The following is a 15,468-nucleotide window of genomic DNA, read 5'->3' on the forward strand; positions in this document are numbered from 1 at the left end:
TTTAAAACCCATTTATTGCAATGTGAAGTAAGATGGCTTTAAAAAGCTGAAGCTAAAAAGATTATTAGTGTTGAAAACTGAAGTCGTGATTTTTCTAACGAAAAAAATCCAGACTTTGCCCATCATTTTTGCAATGACATCTGGTTCTTGAAATTATACTATTTATCAGATTTGCTTAAAAAACTGAACGAGCTTAAGTTGTCCCTCCATAGAGAAAACATTTTTGTTTTTATTGAAGTCTAAAATTAAAGCGTTCATCTACAAATTAAACGTCTGGAAACAAAAAGTTGAAAATGATTCATTTGAAATGTTCTCCTTTAGGCTACTGAAAAGTTTTTGGTTAACAAAGATGTGAAATCAAATGTTATTAAGCCTTTGTTTGTTTGTTTGTTTGTTTATCTTTATCCTGCATTGCGGGAAAGCGGACTTGAGCGCTATGCATCGGTGTACGCCTTCCGACGTACACCTGACCCACGCTGCAGCCGACGGCAATGACTGTTTCCGGTTGTCTACTCTACTTATGACTTAAATTTGGTACTACCTATTACTCGAAATCGATCACTAGGTAGAGGCAATTATCGTAAAGTTTCTTGCCCAGAGAAACAACAGCAAGTGCGGGTAGCTGGAGTCGAACATGCAGGCTCTCGACTGCGAGCCCAACCCGAATCTGTTGAAACAGTTCCAGAAGTATTTTCTTCAAGAATTGGACTATAACGCAAAAACAAAGCAGCCTTCACACTCTTTGGCTTAACATTAAAGCGGAATATATACCATTACGTGATTCAGAAGTAGGCCTAACCGCACTCCTGTCGTTTGTTTTGACGTATTTGTCTTGAAAATTTCTAGCAGAGGAAACTGAGGGAAATACTGGGTACTTGTTGAAAGGATCGTTTCACCAACGACGCAATTCAAATGTCAGTTAAAGTTTTCCTCAACCCAGCAAACATTGATCTAAAATCGTGGGAACAACTTGCCAGTGATAGGTCAATCTGGAGGAAGAGAACGAGGGAAGGCACAAAACTTTAAAAAAAAAAAAAAACAGGATACAAAAGACTCAGAAAAAATAAAACATTAGAAAAAAAGCTAATACAACCACATTCCCATCTCTCCGTACAATGTGATTTCTGCCCACGTTTTTTCCACTATAATAGACTAGGCCTCCAAAGTCACATCCGACTGGAAAATAAAACCAATGCTCGGACACGAGCTGGAGCCTACGACGACAATTTGTGCGAGTCAGCTTTTTCAACGTTGATGAACCGACACCATCAAAACTAAGCAACTTTGAAACCGCCTTGAAATCAACATTAAGCCACGGCTGGCTCTGTAAGACTTGCTCTGTAGCAAAAAGCGGTCGCATTCATCACATTCACATCCATCTGAATAAATGTGTTTGGTTCTTTGTTTTGTTTCCAGTAGGCTACGTGTCAACTGTAAAGTAGCAGTCTTTGAGTACTGTAGCAGTCTTTGAGTACCGTATATCACAAATGTAATTTATATTTCGCACTGTTCATTATTTGAACCGCGGAGGGTCGCGGAAAATTTTAGGAGATTAAAAGGGGTCGCGAGCAAAAAAGTTTGGGAAGCCCTGCGCTAGATGACCCTGAATGGAGAACAGTCCTGAAATGCGTTGTCAAGCGCACACCCGGAGAGTCGAACCAGCGTCACTGATCTTGCAAAAGTTTCTTTTTTTGGAAAGTCAAGCGCGCAACTGAGCTATTGGGGTGGACTAAAATGTAAGACGTTAAAGACTGTTAGACTTAGTATAATAATCTGGTGTTAATCACAGCTGTTATCACTTCAGTGCCAAGGACAGCTATACATGTTAATGCAATTTTGACTGAAAGTATTGTACAACTGTCAAATAAAAAAGTGAATAAAAAAATAACAGTTAACCTCTCAAGTACACGTAGCTCCACACAAAGTGAAATTTCCATGCCTTTTAACTCTTTTTTATTTCTTTAAAAGTAATGTCTAAAAAGACATTATTGATCCAAAAAGAATGTCTAAAAAGACATTATGAAAAGTAACTACGGACAAAGGCTATAGTGTTTCGATCTTTCGATCTCTTCAGCGTAGTAAATTGAAAGTGGAAAGTTGTCTTAAAGGTGTTGGTTGAGATGATGATTTGAAACTTGAGTGATTGTTGTGAGACAATGAGACTGGATTTAATTTTTAATTTCGGACTTCTTTCGGAATTTTTAAGTCCGAAATTAAAAATTAAATCCAGTCCCATTGTCTCACAACAATCACTCAAGTTTCAAATCATCATCTCAACCAACACCTTCAAGACAACTTTCCACTTTCAATTTACTACGCTGAAGAGATCGAAAGATCGAAACACTATAGCCTTTGTCCGTAGTTACTTTTCATAATGTCTTTTTAGACATTCTTTTTGGATCAATAATGTCTTTTTAGACATTACTTTTAAAGAAATAAAAAAGAGTTAAAAGGCATGGAAATTTCACTTTGTGTGGAGCTACATGTACTTGAGAGGTTAACTGTTATTTTTTTATTCACTTGTTGATTCATTCATATCAGTTTGTATCCTCTGTGGATCCTTCTCTAGTATCATGGGCCAATCCTATAGATGTTAGCTGGTACACCCCTTCATTTTCTTTAAATGTCAAATAAAACTTGGCAAAAATACTCCAGGTGAAACTTTCGGTAAACAAGATGGATAGAATATAGAATAGTTAATGTAAGCAACATTTCAGCTATAAGATCTAAAACTTCAAACTATAAACTTGAATGTATGTCTGCACCAGCTGTCAATTGTTAAATTTTCAAGCAAACTTATAGTCTACTCAATCTATGCAAACCTTGGCAAGCTAGGGCCGAGAGTCCAAGTTTTTAAGATTCACTTCAAAGAATGTTCTCTTCCATCAATCAAAGCATTTTTTTCTCAAAGTGTTTTGTAAGTTTTATTTAAAAATCCACAGTGGTTAAAATCAACGCAGCATCAATGCCCAAATATTTAATTGCAGTTATTTTAAACTACTTCAAAATTGTTTAAAGTTAACATTTTAGTACAACGTATAAAAGAAACGGTAAATAGATGATCGCTTAAACGCTGCTTTAGGTGTTACAGCTTCGAGAATGCTAAAGCTTTTTTTAAATTCCTACCTTGAACTTTAATTGGGATTCCGGACGCTGTTTCTCCAGTGGCCACATCTCGAACATCAGCCTTAACAGCAATGACTTAATAAAGTGATAATGTGAGGGATTAGTTAGTAAGTTTAATAAGGCTGGCTATAACACTACAGGTTAGAGTTTTTATTTTTATTTTTAATTAATAATTGATTTTGCTATTTCTTTCCCAACCATAAGTGTAAAGTAACTAAAAATAAGAAAGAAAATCAGAAAACTGTTATCAGGGAAATCAATTCTATTGTTCATGTTCTAAACCTTCAATACAAGCGCAAAATATAATGTATATTTACGTATTATCAACCCAAAATAAACTGGTTGCATATACTTGGATCACGTTTACTTTTCAAAATAAAGTGGTTCAACAAAAACCTCTATTTAAACTTCAAGCGTTAGCTGCCCCCTAACAGGTATATCCGGCATATAAATCATGCTACAATATTTGAATACATGCTTACTGCCCAAGCTTGGTCTAAAAAGTTTACTTTCTTTTTTTGTAGGGCCTAGACCCTCCACTTTTAATTTTCTTTTTGCTTTTTTATTCAACTAAACGAGCTGACAATAACATCAAATAATTTTTACATTTGTCGGTGATATATTTTTATCCAATATGTTTTATTATTGATTTAAGTCTAATTCAAAAATCAATCAATCTATTAACTAATCAATTACCCAATCAATCAATCAATCAGCCATTGGTTTATTTGTCAGAAACAGCAATCTACCTCCAAATGGTATGTCAATCCTGGAATGAAAAACTTTACTGTCCGTGATGTATCTATGAGGTAGGGAGTTTTTAAAAATGGCAAATCTGGAGTGATATCAGATTCCATGACGCCATCTGCTCTGGCTGCAATACAAAAAAAGCGTCAATTTTGACAACTACACTTATGATTGGTGATGTGTGGGCACAACGTATGCTTACAAAAACAATTGCGTTACTAGCTAAGGATTCAAGTTTATCTCATTAAACCTAACGGATATGATAAACAGGGCTGATCAGCAACTAGCCTTGGGAGGGAGTCGATTTCAACAAAAAACAATGATGTGAAGGTCTACATTAATCCAATCTTATAAATACACCATGAATAAAGTTACTGTTTTGTGTTTTAGGAGAAAAGGGGTGACCGCCCATTTGTCCTCCCTTGATCCGCCACTGATGACAAATATAAAACTAACATAGGATAGGGAAACACGTTTTGGCATGTTTGTTTCTGAAAAGTGAAAAATTGTGAAAAGGAATCGTGTGATCATTAATATATTTGTCATTTCTTGCCATTTTTTCATCAAAATTACCATGGTAAAGAAAAAGCAAGTAAAACGTAAAGTTACACGTGTAGAAAATGTGTCTAATCCAGTTGCTGCAAAATTTCAGCATATCATTACAACACAGTATAACTATCAATATTCACCGTTAACTGTGGCTTCAACTGATATTGAACCTGAGTTGTCTGCTAATGTTTCTAAATTTTCTCCAGGACCCAATTTATCAAGAACGTCCGCCAAAGGAATGGAAAACGGATGTTCCCCATTTTCAAAGTCAGCCTGCATATAATAAAAAGAAGGTTTTTCTGTTCACTATTAAGCTAAAGATCGCTTACAAGCTTATAATGCAGCCTACACCATGTTTTTTACAAAGGGCCTTCTAGCCTACGGTACTGTAAACCATAAGAAGTTTACATGAATTTCATGCTTTGACAGCCAAGATTGATTAAATAAGTTCTTTACTGCCAGCTAAAGTCAGTCTTCTAGAATCTAGAATCTCTAGATTCTGGCTCTCCTGTAATAAAGGTTGCACACCCCTGCTGTAAGTTAATTTCACAAACGTAGAATGAATCGTATTCACGGGTTTCTTTGGAAGGCAACCAGTTAGCTAATTTTGAACTGCAGCAAGGCAGTTTTGAACTGCAGCAAGTATTTATTTTGAATTATTGATGTGCGTAGAACTTGTTGATTGGAAATCATAGTCTAACTTTAAATCATAGTTGCGTTAATGTAAAGGATGAAACTGACGTCTTGATTGCTATACTCAGGTTAGTGACAGACAAGCGTAAGATAACACGTGAGAGTCGCTCAGCTTTGATCTCAAGCGGTTCTTGTTCAAGTGCACAACCGATCACGTCTGATCACGCAAATATTTTGAACCCAACAAGCTCAACATCTTTTTTTCAAACTTTCTCATTTCTGGAAATTTGTTTTTATCCAGCTGCTGGAAAAAGGCACGACAAAAAGATGTTACTGTCGTCTTCGAGGAGAAGCTCAATTTGTTGCAAGTGAGCTTCAAACAAAAAGAAGCGAATAGCAATAATCTTTTACAGTTGCGGCAAAATCTCGAAAGTGGTAGTTGAATGTGCTAGCAAGAAAATGAATGAATGCTCGACTGTATTCTCTGCTGGCAATAATTGTTGATTCTGCAATTATAACGCAACAATGATTCTAAACTTTTCTCGCCAGGCTTTTTCTGCGAGAAAATGTTGTCTTCATTAATAATTTAAAAAAAATACATGTTGAATTGGTTTGATTTCTGCGTGTCTGCTGGCCAAAAATGACACATTGTACAAAAAAGTAGGCTATCGCGCGTCGGATTTGGCCAGCGGCCGGACTTTGAACACCCCGGTTTAAATGCATACTTTTGTCTATATTAAACATAAACAAATAGATTACTTTTCTACATTAAAGATAAAAGAAAAATGTTGCTAACCTTGAACAAATATGAACCAGCACTAGGCATCTTGAAAAATACGATAGGTTCACTTGTTGGAGTTTTCTTCAGCTTCATGGTTAGAAAATAGTTGCCATTTACTGGCTCGCCGTAGCTATAAAATAATATTGATTTTAATCTGCTTTTCTGCTAGTCTTTGTACTTATTAGATGGGTAAATTTTAAAATTTTGCTTTATGTGTAAAGCATAAATTTCAAGAAGATTTCAAGAAGTATTCTTAGGGTTGTGGCAATTGGTAAGCCTATATATTGTCTCATTTGTATGAAGTATCGAACGACTCTCAATAGCCTATACTCCTGCATACAAAAAAGTAAATCTCTGTATTAAGACTTGCTGTAGTTACTGATACAGATTTCAAAATACCACAAAATAATAATAACAACATTTAATAGTGAAACTAAGCGATAACACCAGAAGGGACCTTTGAAAAAGTGTCACTCTTATCACTATAGCAGTATAGCCAAAACACGGTAGCCGAATGCTACTGCACAATGTAACAATATATCATTAGTGACACAATACCTGTAATTGGAGCGAATGTATCCCGAGATGGCATTGTCAGTAACCAAGAAAAAGTTTTTATCCATATCAATTTTTACGTTGAATGTTGGCAACACTGAGAAAAACATTTGCAGTTTAAGGTCATTATTGACATGCTGTGGGGTTTATTTGCTTTTATATTAGTCTATGTACCGTACTTACACGGTTAACTTTTTATTGTTAAATAAATTTATCGTAAAATAACCAAGGTATAATACGGGATGAACTAGAATACCTCAAATACTACAGTATATTTTTAATAAACAATGTTTACCATATCTTCTGATGACAAATTCTGCTTCGGTGGTTGTTTCATATGCCTGAAATTTGTTATAAGAATTTTGAAAAATGACATGTAAAGCTAACATTCAAAAAGATTTTAAATAGTTTAAATTAAAAACTAAACCAAAAAATAAAAGTTTTCACGCATTAAAAACTCGTAGAAGTATTTTTATGTAAGGCTAACAAGCATGATGTTTGACCAAGAACAATGGAATGAAGCTGATACCTCTGAAACAAACTTCGCTTCAACTGACCAAGTCCCAAACATAGGATATTCAGCGACGTTAAATATGGTTTCCACAAATCCAAAGGGAGGTAGTCTTTGTATTTCTCTGTAAGCTCCAATCCCATCTGGAGTCTGAAAGCATTTTCTCATTAAATCGGCTTAAAATTTATTTGAACCGAATACGTAACTAATCAACATAATTAACTAAAACACAAATCATATTAATAAAAGGTGGTTAAGTACTTTGTTGTAGTTAATAAATTAATTATACCCTGTTATAGTAACGGATTTATTTTATTGTTTGGTTTTATGTTCTTTATAATTGTGGTTGTTGTTTTGTATGACGCTATCAGCCCACGCAGTTTTCATTTAGCCAATCCATGAGGACGTTGTTGCATTGGTGGGCTGTGACTGTTGCATTGGTGGGAGGATACCTCATAGCCTGTGAGGTATCCTCCTTGAAGGTTGGTTACTGGGCACTCCAATACGAGATGATCTGTGGACTGATTTGGGGCGTTGCATTTTGGGCAGTTTGGTTGAGTTGTCATCTCCCATCGGTAAAGGATGTCATTTGTTTTAGTTTGTTTTGTTTTTATGCGGTTTGCAGTCGACCATAATTTTCTGGTTACCGCGTCAAGCCTGGAAAAGCTTCTGTTGGGTTTGGGAGTAATTCTCCACCTGGAAGGATTTTGTTATTTCAGAAGTTCTGCCACTCATTTGTAATATTACCAGGGAATGCGTCGGTTTTGTAGAAGAGATGTCTTGATTTAAGTCGCGAGGTTTATGGAGAATAATTGCTTTATTTGTTAAGCTAATGGAAGATTGTCTGCTAAGTTGAGAGTTTATTGGTGCATGTTCGAAACTACTTCATTGGTTGTTGATAATTTTTATACGACACTTAGTAAATACTGTATGTAGTGCCGTATGTGATACCTACATTAAAGACAGAAAAAACATTAACCATGTGAAGTTATGGCCGTTTTTCTCTTACTTAGAGGGTCCAAATTACACTACTTTTCCTTTATTGTTTAATTACTCTCGTATTTTGTAGTTTTCTTTTACCTTCACAGTAATTTCAACCAAATTATCTCTTTCTGGTGACATGTCTTGTTCCAAAGGAAAAACTCGTATTTCCACATATTCGCTTGGCCTAAAATTAAGGAAAAAAGAATGAAAAATAGTCAAAAGAACTGATACCATCAGTCTTGAAAGTAACTTTATATTTCGAAGATGTAGACATGGTATTTATGTTCCTTAATGCTTATAATCAAGTCCACAACCGGCACAACAGACATAAACTACTCTTCAAAAATCTTCTCGAAGCTACTATAGCTCGGTCTTCATTGAATTGTCATTTAATGCCACAGGAATACGTCCAAGACGTGTACGTTAAAACACCTTCCTCACGCCAGGATAATTATAATAAGGCCTAATATTAAAAGCAGTAAAATTATTGTAAATGTTTGTCAGTGCAGCCCAGATATGACGACAGTCGTTCAGCTTAACTTAAATTGTTGTTTTCGGACACTAGTTTCTGTTATCTTAATGTTGCGTATCTCTCAAAAAGTGTTATGCCCCTAAACTGCCCTATTTGCTACTCTACTGATAATGTCAGTTACACAAGCGGATCCAACAAATAGCCTTAGGGTGTGTGATTTCAACAACACACAAGTGTTTAAGTCCAGATTAATCGGACCTTGCAAATACACCGCAAATAAATTTACTTTTTTATGTTTTAGGAGGGGCGATTACATCAAATTCTCCCTTCAGTTGGATCCGTCACTGGTTATGTATTAAAACACGACAACAAAGGCCAATAAACCGTATAGACCTGTATATTGGTCTATCTGTTTGTATGAACAGGTAGCCACTTTCTTTGTTGACGTCAACTGTGATTGTTTCGGTGAAATCCGCTGGACTATTCCGAACTTCAATAACCATCTCCACTCTTTGATTCTTCCTAAAATCTGGAATATCATTTTCGTTCACCTGTAAAAATGAAATAAGATGCTAAAAAATTTATCTTTGTTCACATATGGAGGCTACTATCTCTGTTATATTTTCTTAGTTTGAGTATTTAGGAGAGTTGCTTTTAGATTTTATTTAAATAAGCATTGTAAAATTTATTTAAATAAGGAACATAGATTCTATTCGAATAAGAAGTGAGCATCTATTTAAATAAGCAATGTGGGTTCTATTTGAATATGAAATGTGGATTCAATTTGAATGAAGAATGTAGGTTTTATTTGAATAAGTCGTGCAGATTCTATTTGATCAGAGTCTCCTACAAGTGAGCAGTTGTGAACTGAGCAAGCGACAACTGAGCTAGCAAGATCATTTCAGCAAGTGACTGAAGTTGGTAAATAATGCAACTGAGTAAGTAACAACTGAGCAAGTCATAACTTGGCATGTCACAAGTCAGCAAATTCAGTTTAGCAAACGATGACCAAGCAAGTCCGACGTGAGCACGCAAATTTTATTTGTGACTTGGCAGTAGCTGAAATTTACTGTAATTGCTAAGTTGAAGCACTTGCTGAGTTGTCAAATCCTGAGTGCTCCGACGACCTTTTGAACAAGGATGCGCATGATTATTGCTCAATGCTCAGGTAAGAAATTCCGAGCGGCGTCATTTCTTCCAAGTTACATCTTGTTAAGCATCTTCGTGTAATTTTCTTAACATTTTAGACTTACTGCACTTTCATGAGAGTCAGATAAAATAAAAACCTGGTTGATTTGTCGCTGTAGTTTTGAAAAGTAAACATAACAAGCTGAGTAAATAATCAAGTCCTCAAATTTGGGTTCTGCATGTCTGTGACGCACTGAATCTGTATACTGTGCTTGTAAGTAATATATGATATGTAATAAATTATGCTATTTCGGCTTCTGAGCAGACCGGTCCTGAAGTCCCTACAGTAGGCTACGACACTCCAAAGGACATCAGTTCGGCACCAGTCAAGGAAACGAAGGAAGACACGAAAATTGGCTGTCTTGCTTCCCCGTCCACTTAATATTTTCAACCAGACGCGTAAGCCTGGATATGACAAAAAGTAGTTAATTGCATAACAATGTTCATATAAAAAAGCATCAACTTACAACAAACTCCAGCTTGACTGGTTGGTTAACTGAAGCACCGTTTAAAGCTTTTGCAGGAATCTGATTGAAGAGACTATCTCGTCTGGGCAGTTCCTGTAAAGGTATGGCACTAAAAACTTTTCTATTAACTCGGTGTTTTAAACAATACTGTGGAGGGCCTTGTAACGTTTGCTGACAACAAAGAAATAATAGATCTTGGAAAAATGTATTTTTTTAATCAGCAAAAGGCTAACTACAACTAAATATTTATACAATGAAGACCTATAGTATACATATACCTGCCAATATGCAAACCTATAATAATGACTGGAGGTTGATAGAATTTTGGTTTTAAACTCTAGATAGACTAAAGGTAGCCTACTATATATATGTCTTTGGAATGATAGTTTGAGAATCCAAATTGCAAAAGTATAATCACTAAATATCAAATCACTGCAAAAACTTCTTGTTTCAGGTTAAAAAAAATACAATTTTTTCGTGATACAAGTATTTCCAGATATTTTTCGATTTTCAGCATGCACGCTAAAATCTAGTCATTATTTGGATGGATTATTTGGATGGTGATAATAGCACAAAAGTGTAGCTCAAAGTGTACGCAAGGACTACATTTTTTAACTGCTATTCAGACCATTAACTTATAGTGGTAGCGACGATTCTAGTTGTTATGAAGCGCAGCAGATCGGCCTCCAGTCAAATTTGAAATTTATGCATTGGCATATATGTGTCTCCAATCTCCATAGAGTATATTATTTTCCACAAAAACTCTGGCTCCCTTTTTCAGTATAATAGGCTAAGGGCAGCGTCGTGGCTGCTGCATTTCTCCACACTAACGGATGAAAAAGTTTAGACTAATTTTTAAAGTTTTTAGATTGCTTTATAAACAATTGATTTATCACCATAAAGATGCAACACTTACGAAATCTGTTGTGCTATGCAATAGTTAAAATCTATTTAAAGAAAAGGTCTCTTGTAAGAAATCAGTAACAATGTACCAACTTACTCTTAAATATGCTGTTACTCTTGCAGTAGGATACAAATACAAGTTCAGAATCACAGTTTCAACCGCACCGACACGGAAAGACTTAGGTACAATGACGTTGTGTTCGTACCTTCAAAAACATGACTCAAAATGTTGACAAATGCTACTGTATTGTAGTTAGAGTGTAGCTGGCTGCTTGGGGTGAGATAACTATGAGGGTTAAAGATCTTTACGTTAGAATGTCAAAAAAAAAGCAAGAAAGCAACGTTTCAGTAGATCTTGGGCCCCTTAAAAAATTTCAGGCCTTTGAAAGGTTCCGAGCCTAAGTCCAAAAGTAGCTAGATCTCCTATCAGCACTTTGATGTGACATACAAAAATACTCCAACTCTGAAGAACAAATGCACTTGGTGAAAGTTTTGGAGAAGTTTTCTGTCTCAAAATTGCAAAAAAAAAATAGAAATAGAATTGTTACGTAGTATAATAGTTGAATAAAAGTATAGTGTATAAATTATAACTTGACTATGATAACAATATATATTATTATTAATATTATATTATATAGATAGTATAGAATATTATATATAATATAATATTATAGATAATTATTATACAGATAATATAGATAATAATATATAGATAATATTGACTATGGTAACATAACGAGACAATTGGAAAGAGATAATTTACTGCATAAATATTAAGGATGAATGATAACGATTTATCCTCTTGCAAATATTATCCATTAAAGAAGGTAAACAAATGCAAGGTCTTTCCAAAGTGAACACTACATATACGTAACCTGATCGGCGGGGAAGTAGGTCTTCGGCTAGGCCTAGGCCTTGGACTTGGACGTCGTGGCAATGTGATTCTTCGCGGTGGTGGTAGTCGTGGAATTGTAAATCGAGGAGGTGGATGAATAGTAAATCGGGGAGGTGGACGAAAGGTTGGAAAAGGAATACGGATATCGGGATCAATCTCTCGAAAAAACTGTGGCGCAGCTATGCTCAATCTGTAAAAGAAAAAACGCTAAAAAGGAATAGTTCAGCAATTTAACTTTTTTCAAACAAAGAGTTTTGTTTAGCGGTTCTGACTTCATACGTCGATTGGATATGAGAAAATACGCGAAGAACAAAATCCGCCATTTTTGCATTGATCCAACCTCTGCAGACGTTCTTGTTTTCGGTTTTTGCTGTCTATAAGTACATTACAATTTTGGTAGTTTTTATTTCTATTATAGTTTATGTTCACTCTAATGTATGATGTTAAATACCGTGTGGTTGCTTGGTTTTATCGGTCTATAGGTATACTGTCGCCTGAATTTATACAAACTAATTTACCTCTGTGACTGAGTGTGCGTCCGTGATGTAAAGATTTTACACGATTACATGTAGAGAGAGTGGGGCACAATTGTACACGGGGTAAATTGGACATCGCATTTTATAGAAAAAAAAAAACTCTGGAAATCCTTGTCTTGACAAAAAATAGTCACACATCAGTCCTTGTAATATAAAAGTTCTAAGTGTTTGCGTCAGTTGTGTGGGCGGTGGGAAGTCATTTAGCAACTATAAAGTATTTTTTGTGGTTTTTGTTTCAATTGTTGTTTTTTTTTGTTTTTTTTTATGAACTAAGAATTTTAGTTTATTTTTCTTTCTGTTCAAGCCATATGCAGTGAAGCGTCTTCATTACCTTTAATTTGATCTGGCTTTTAGAGGAGGCTGTCACTGTCCATTGGACAGTGTCCAACTTTGAGTCGATGTAGGTGTGTTGGGCACAATTGAACACAGTCTTTTGAATTGGCTACAGTTGGACAGTAACACACTTGGTAATGATGAATGGTTCTTTTAATATTGCATGGTAGTCTTATGAAATGTCATTCAACGTGTAATACAATGTCATTTAAATGTTGTAATGTAATTCATCAAAAAACGAGTTTTTTGAAGAAACAACATAAGATTTATAGTATTTATTAAAGTCATTCTCTTTTCCTTGATGACTTGCGTGTTGGTTTAAATAGTTGTTTCGAAAGCATTGACAAAATTTTTGAGGCACAGTTGGACACAAACAACACTTTTTCGATTAACTGTGTTATTTTGTATGCGTCACCTCAGTGTTGTTTAACTGCCTCATTTTGTTAACAGTGTGATGCGTTGTGGTTGTGCAAAAGTTGGACTTTGTTTAACAAAGACGGGGTTTCTTATCTAATTTTTGTCCAATTGTGCTCCACTTTCCCTATGCAAAATTGCCACTGTCAAACCTCTACACTGCTTTCTCAAACCCAAACTAAACATTTTTTTTTTCAACAACATAAATTCTTACCCGTACACATATGGTATAGCAGCCAGAAGAAAAACGCATTCTTTAGCAATCATTTTATTTGCAAGACTTAAACAAGTAGCCTACTTTCGGCTAACAGTATCCTAGCCTAAAAGTAAATATAACGTTTAAGACCTGATTTTGAAAGTTTTATTTATTTGATGCATAACAAGAGTGTAGTTCCAAACAGTAATTTTGCTAAAAACTCAACTAGACCATGCTTCTCATGGGGGTGAGTGTTTGATAGTTTAACTTTTCAGTGACCTAATTTCATCATAGTTTAAGTAGTCGAAAAAATCGAGACAAACTAAGGCTCGATCTAGTTTTTTGACCGGAGATTTGGCCTGAATTTGTCACAAGTCTTGTTTGTTTGTTTGTTTATCTTTATCCTGCATTGCGGGAAAGCGGACTTGAGTGGTATGCATCGGTGTACGCCTTCTGACATACACCTGACCCACGCTGCAGCCGACGGCAATGTCTGTTTCCGGTTGTCTACTCTACTTATGACTTAAATTTGGTATTACCCATTACTCGAAATCGATCACTGGGTAGAGGCAATTATCGTAAAGTTTCTTGCCAGAGAAACAACAGCAAGTGCGGGTGGCTGGAGTCGAACATGCAGGCTTTCGACTGCGAGCCCAACGCGCTAACCACTCGGCCACTGCTGCCGACCACTGCTGCCACTGCTGCCACTGCTGCCGACCATATTGTTAGCAATATGGGCTCTTTCTCACGACTAGCGATTAACTGCAGAAGGTTTGAAGGTTTGAAATGGTCTTCCTCGTAAGGCAAACGCATTTAGTTTTAACTTGAAGAGGATCGGGCTTTCCCCGACACCGAGAGCCATTGAGCCAGTTTTGCCATTGGTGTTTTAATAGTATGCTTGAGTGCTTGATAAAATGAGATTAAAATGGGTTCCAAATCTAGCATGTTTGAAGTACTCTTAATTAGTAATAAAGCTCTGATGCACTGACTATCTACTGTATAATGGGAATTATACATAGGCTATAGAAATGTGAGTAAAATTTGCATCAAAACTCTTATTCGAATCTGAAAATAAGTTACTGCCAGCTTTGCAAAGGCAAGTGGTTTTTAGCATTTTTTCTCTTTATAATAGAGCAGCCTTTATGTATTTCTTGCAATAACTCCGGTCTGCGTATTGTAATTTGTTAGTCGATGACAATTTTCTCTCTGAACCAGCTGACTGTAGCATAGTGAGCCTTCTAGCACTCAACCAGAAAAGTGATTCTTGCTTTGAACTTTGTTTGGTATTTATATAACAAAAGGTGTGCTCTAATGACAGGGGTGAGAATCGAATCCACATCATCGAAATTTCTATTCCCTGGCCCTAGCCTCCTAGGCCACGCTGGCGATGGCGAAACGTTCACTTATTTACTTTCTATTGTGCATGAGTAACTGCAATCAGCTAATCTAGATCTTGCCTTTTGATTGGTTAATAAATCTCATCTGCTGCAGCGACCTGCAGGTTACAAATACGCCCTCAGTCTTGGTCGTTTTTGCGTCAGATTGATTAAAAACTATTTTATTCGCAGTCAATTTCTAGGCGCTAATAATATATTAAGCCGAGAAATGGAGCTACGTAATCATTTTAACTGGTTTAAAGTCTTAGCTAGAATGCAAAACTGCCAGGATTAAGCTTTCAAAAATATTATCTCAGTCCGAGAAAAAAGATGTTTTCAATCAATCGACTCTTTTTTGCAACAAACCTGCTTTTTAACGAACTACAGTATACCAACTTTTTAGTCAAACCTGAATATCCTGTCAATGTGACGTGTGACGTATGTTTAATCTGTTCAACCTAATCATGAAAAACAAAATATCGTCCAAATCGTAACTTTCATAGCTGTTGCATAAGTTTTTGTATCTGCTGTCATAAATTTTCAGCTGTAAAACGAAAACTTGATCACTTTACTTTCCGAATTAAGTGGTTGACATTTTTCGCAATCATTAGCTGGCAGTAATCAGTCAGCTGGCATAGCTGCAAGGCAGGCTTGATTGAGGTCACGAAAAAGAATTTCTTTGATTTAAAACGTTTTTTTTGCACCGCAGGATTTTTTGTGGAAAAACCCGAAAAAATAGAGGTTTGTGACACAAACTTTTTGAACAATTTCTGACAAATATCTCAAGCGCCAGTAATAACAC

At 35.8% G+C, this 15,468-nt stretch overlaps 1 protein-coding gene across 1 annotated transcript in view; it reads right to left on the reverse strand.

Annotated features, from left to right (window-relative positions):
• Positions 1 to 13,415, reverse strand: part of LOC145786550 (complement C3-like) — a 53,966-nt gene extending 40,551 nt beyond the window's left edge. Inside the window, exons 1-13 of the mRNA XM_082598228.1 lie at positions 13,309 to 13,415; positions 11,792 to 12,001; positions 11,014 to 11,122; positions 10,014 to 10,106; positions 8,752 to 8,909; positions 7,983 to 8,070; positions 6,921 to 7,052; positions 6,687 to 6,732; positions 6,395 to 6,488; positions 5,852 to 5,966; positions 4,563 to 4,695; positions 3,876 to 4,000; positions 3,127 to 3,187 (exon numbers count right to left, since the gene is read on the reverse strand). Coding sequence (XP_082454354.1) covers positions 3,127 to 3,187; positions 3,876 to 4,000; positions 4,563 to 4,695; positions 5,852 to 5,966; positions 6,395 to 6,488; positions 6,687 to 6,732; positions 6,921 to 7,052; positions 7,983 to 8,070; positions 8,752 to 8,909; positions 10,014 to 10,106; positions 11,014 to 11,122; positions 11,792 to 12,001; positions 13,309 to 13,361 — 1,417 coding nt within the window. The 5' untranslated portion in view covers positions 13,362 to 13,415. The remainder of the gene's footprint in view (positions 1 to 3,126; positions 3,188 to 3,875; positions 4,001 to 4,562; positions 4,696 to 5,851; positions 5,967 to 6,394; positions 6,489 to 6,686; positions 6,733 to 6,920; positions 7,053 to 7,982; positions 8,071 to 8,751; positions 8,910 to 10,013; positions 10,107 to 11,013; positions 11,123 to 11,791; positions 12,002 to 13,308) is intronic.
• Positions 13,416 to 15,468: the final 2,053 nt, after the last annotated feature.

Source organism: Aplidium turbinatum, chromosome 2 (assembly GCF_918807975.1).
Source record: "Aplidium turbinatum chromosome 2, kaAplTurb1.1, whole genome shotgun sequence".
Classification (NCBI taxonomy): Eukaryota; Metazoa; Chordata; class Ascidiacea; order Aplousobranchia; family Polyclinidae; genus Aplidium; species Aplidium turbinatum.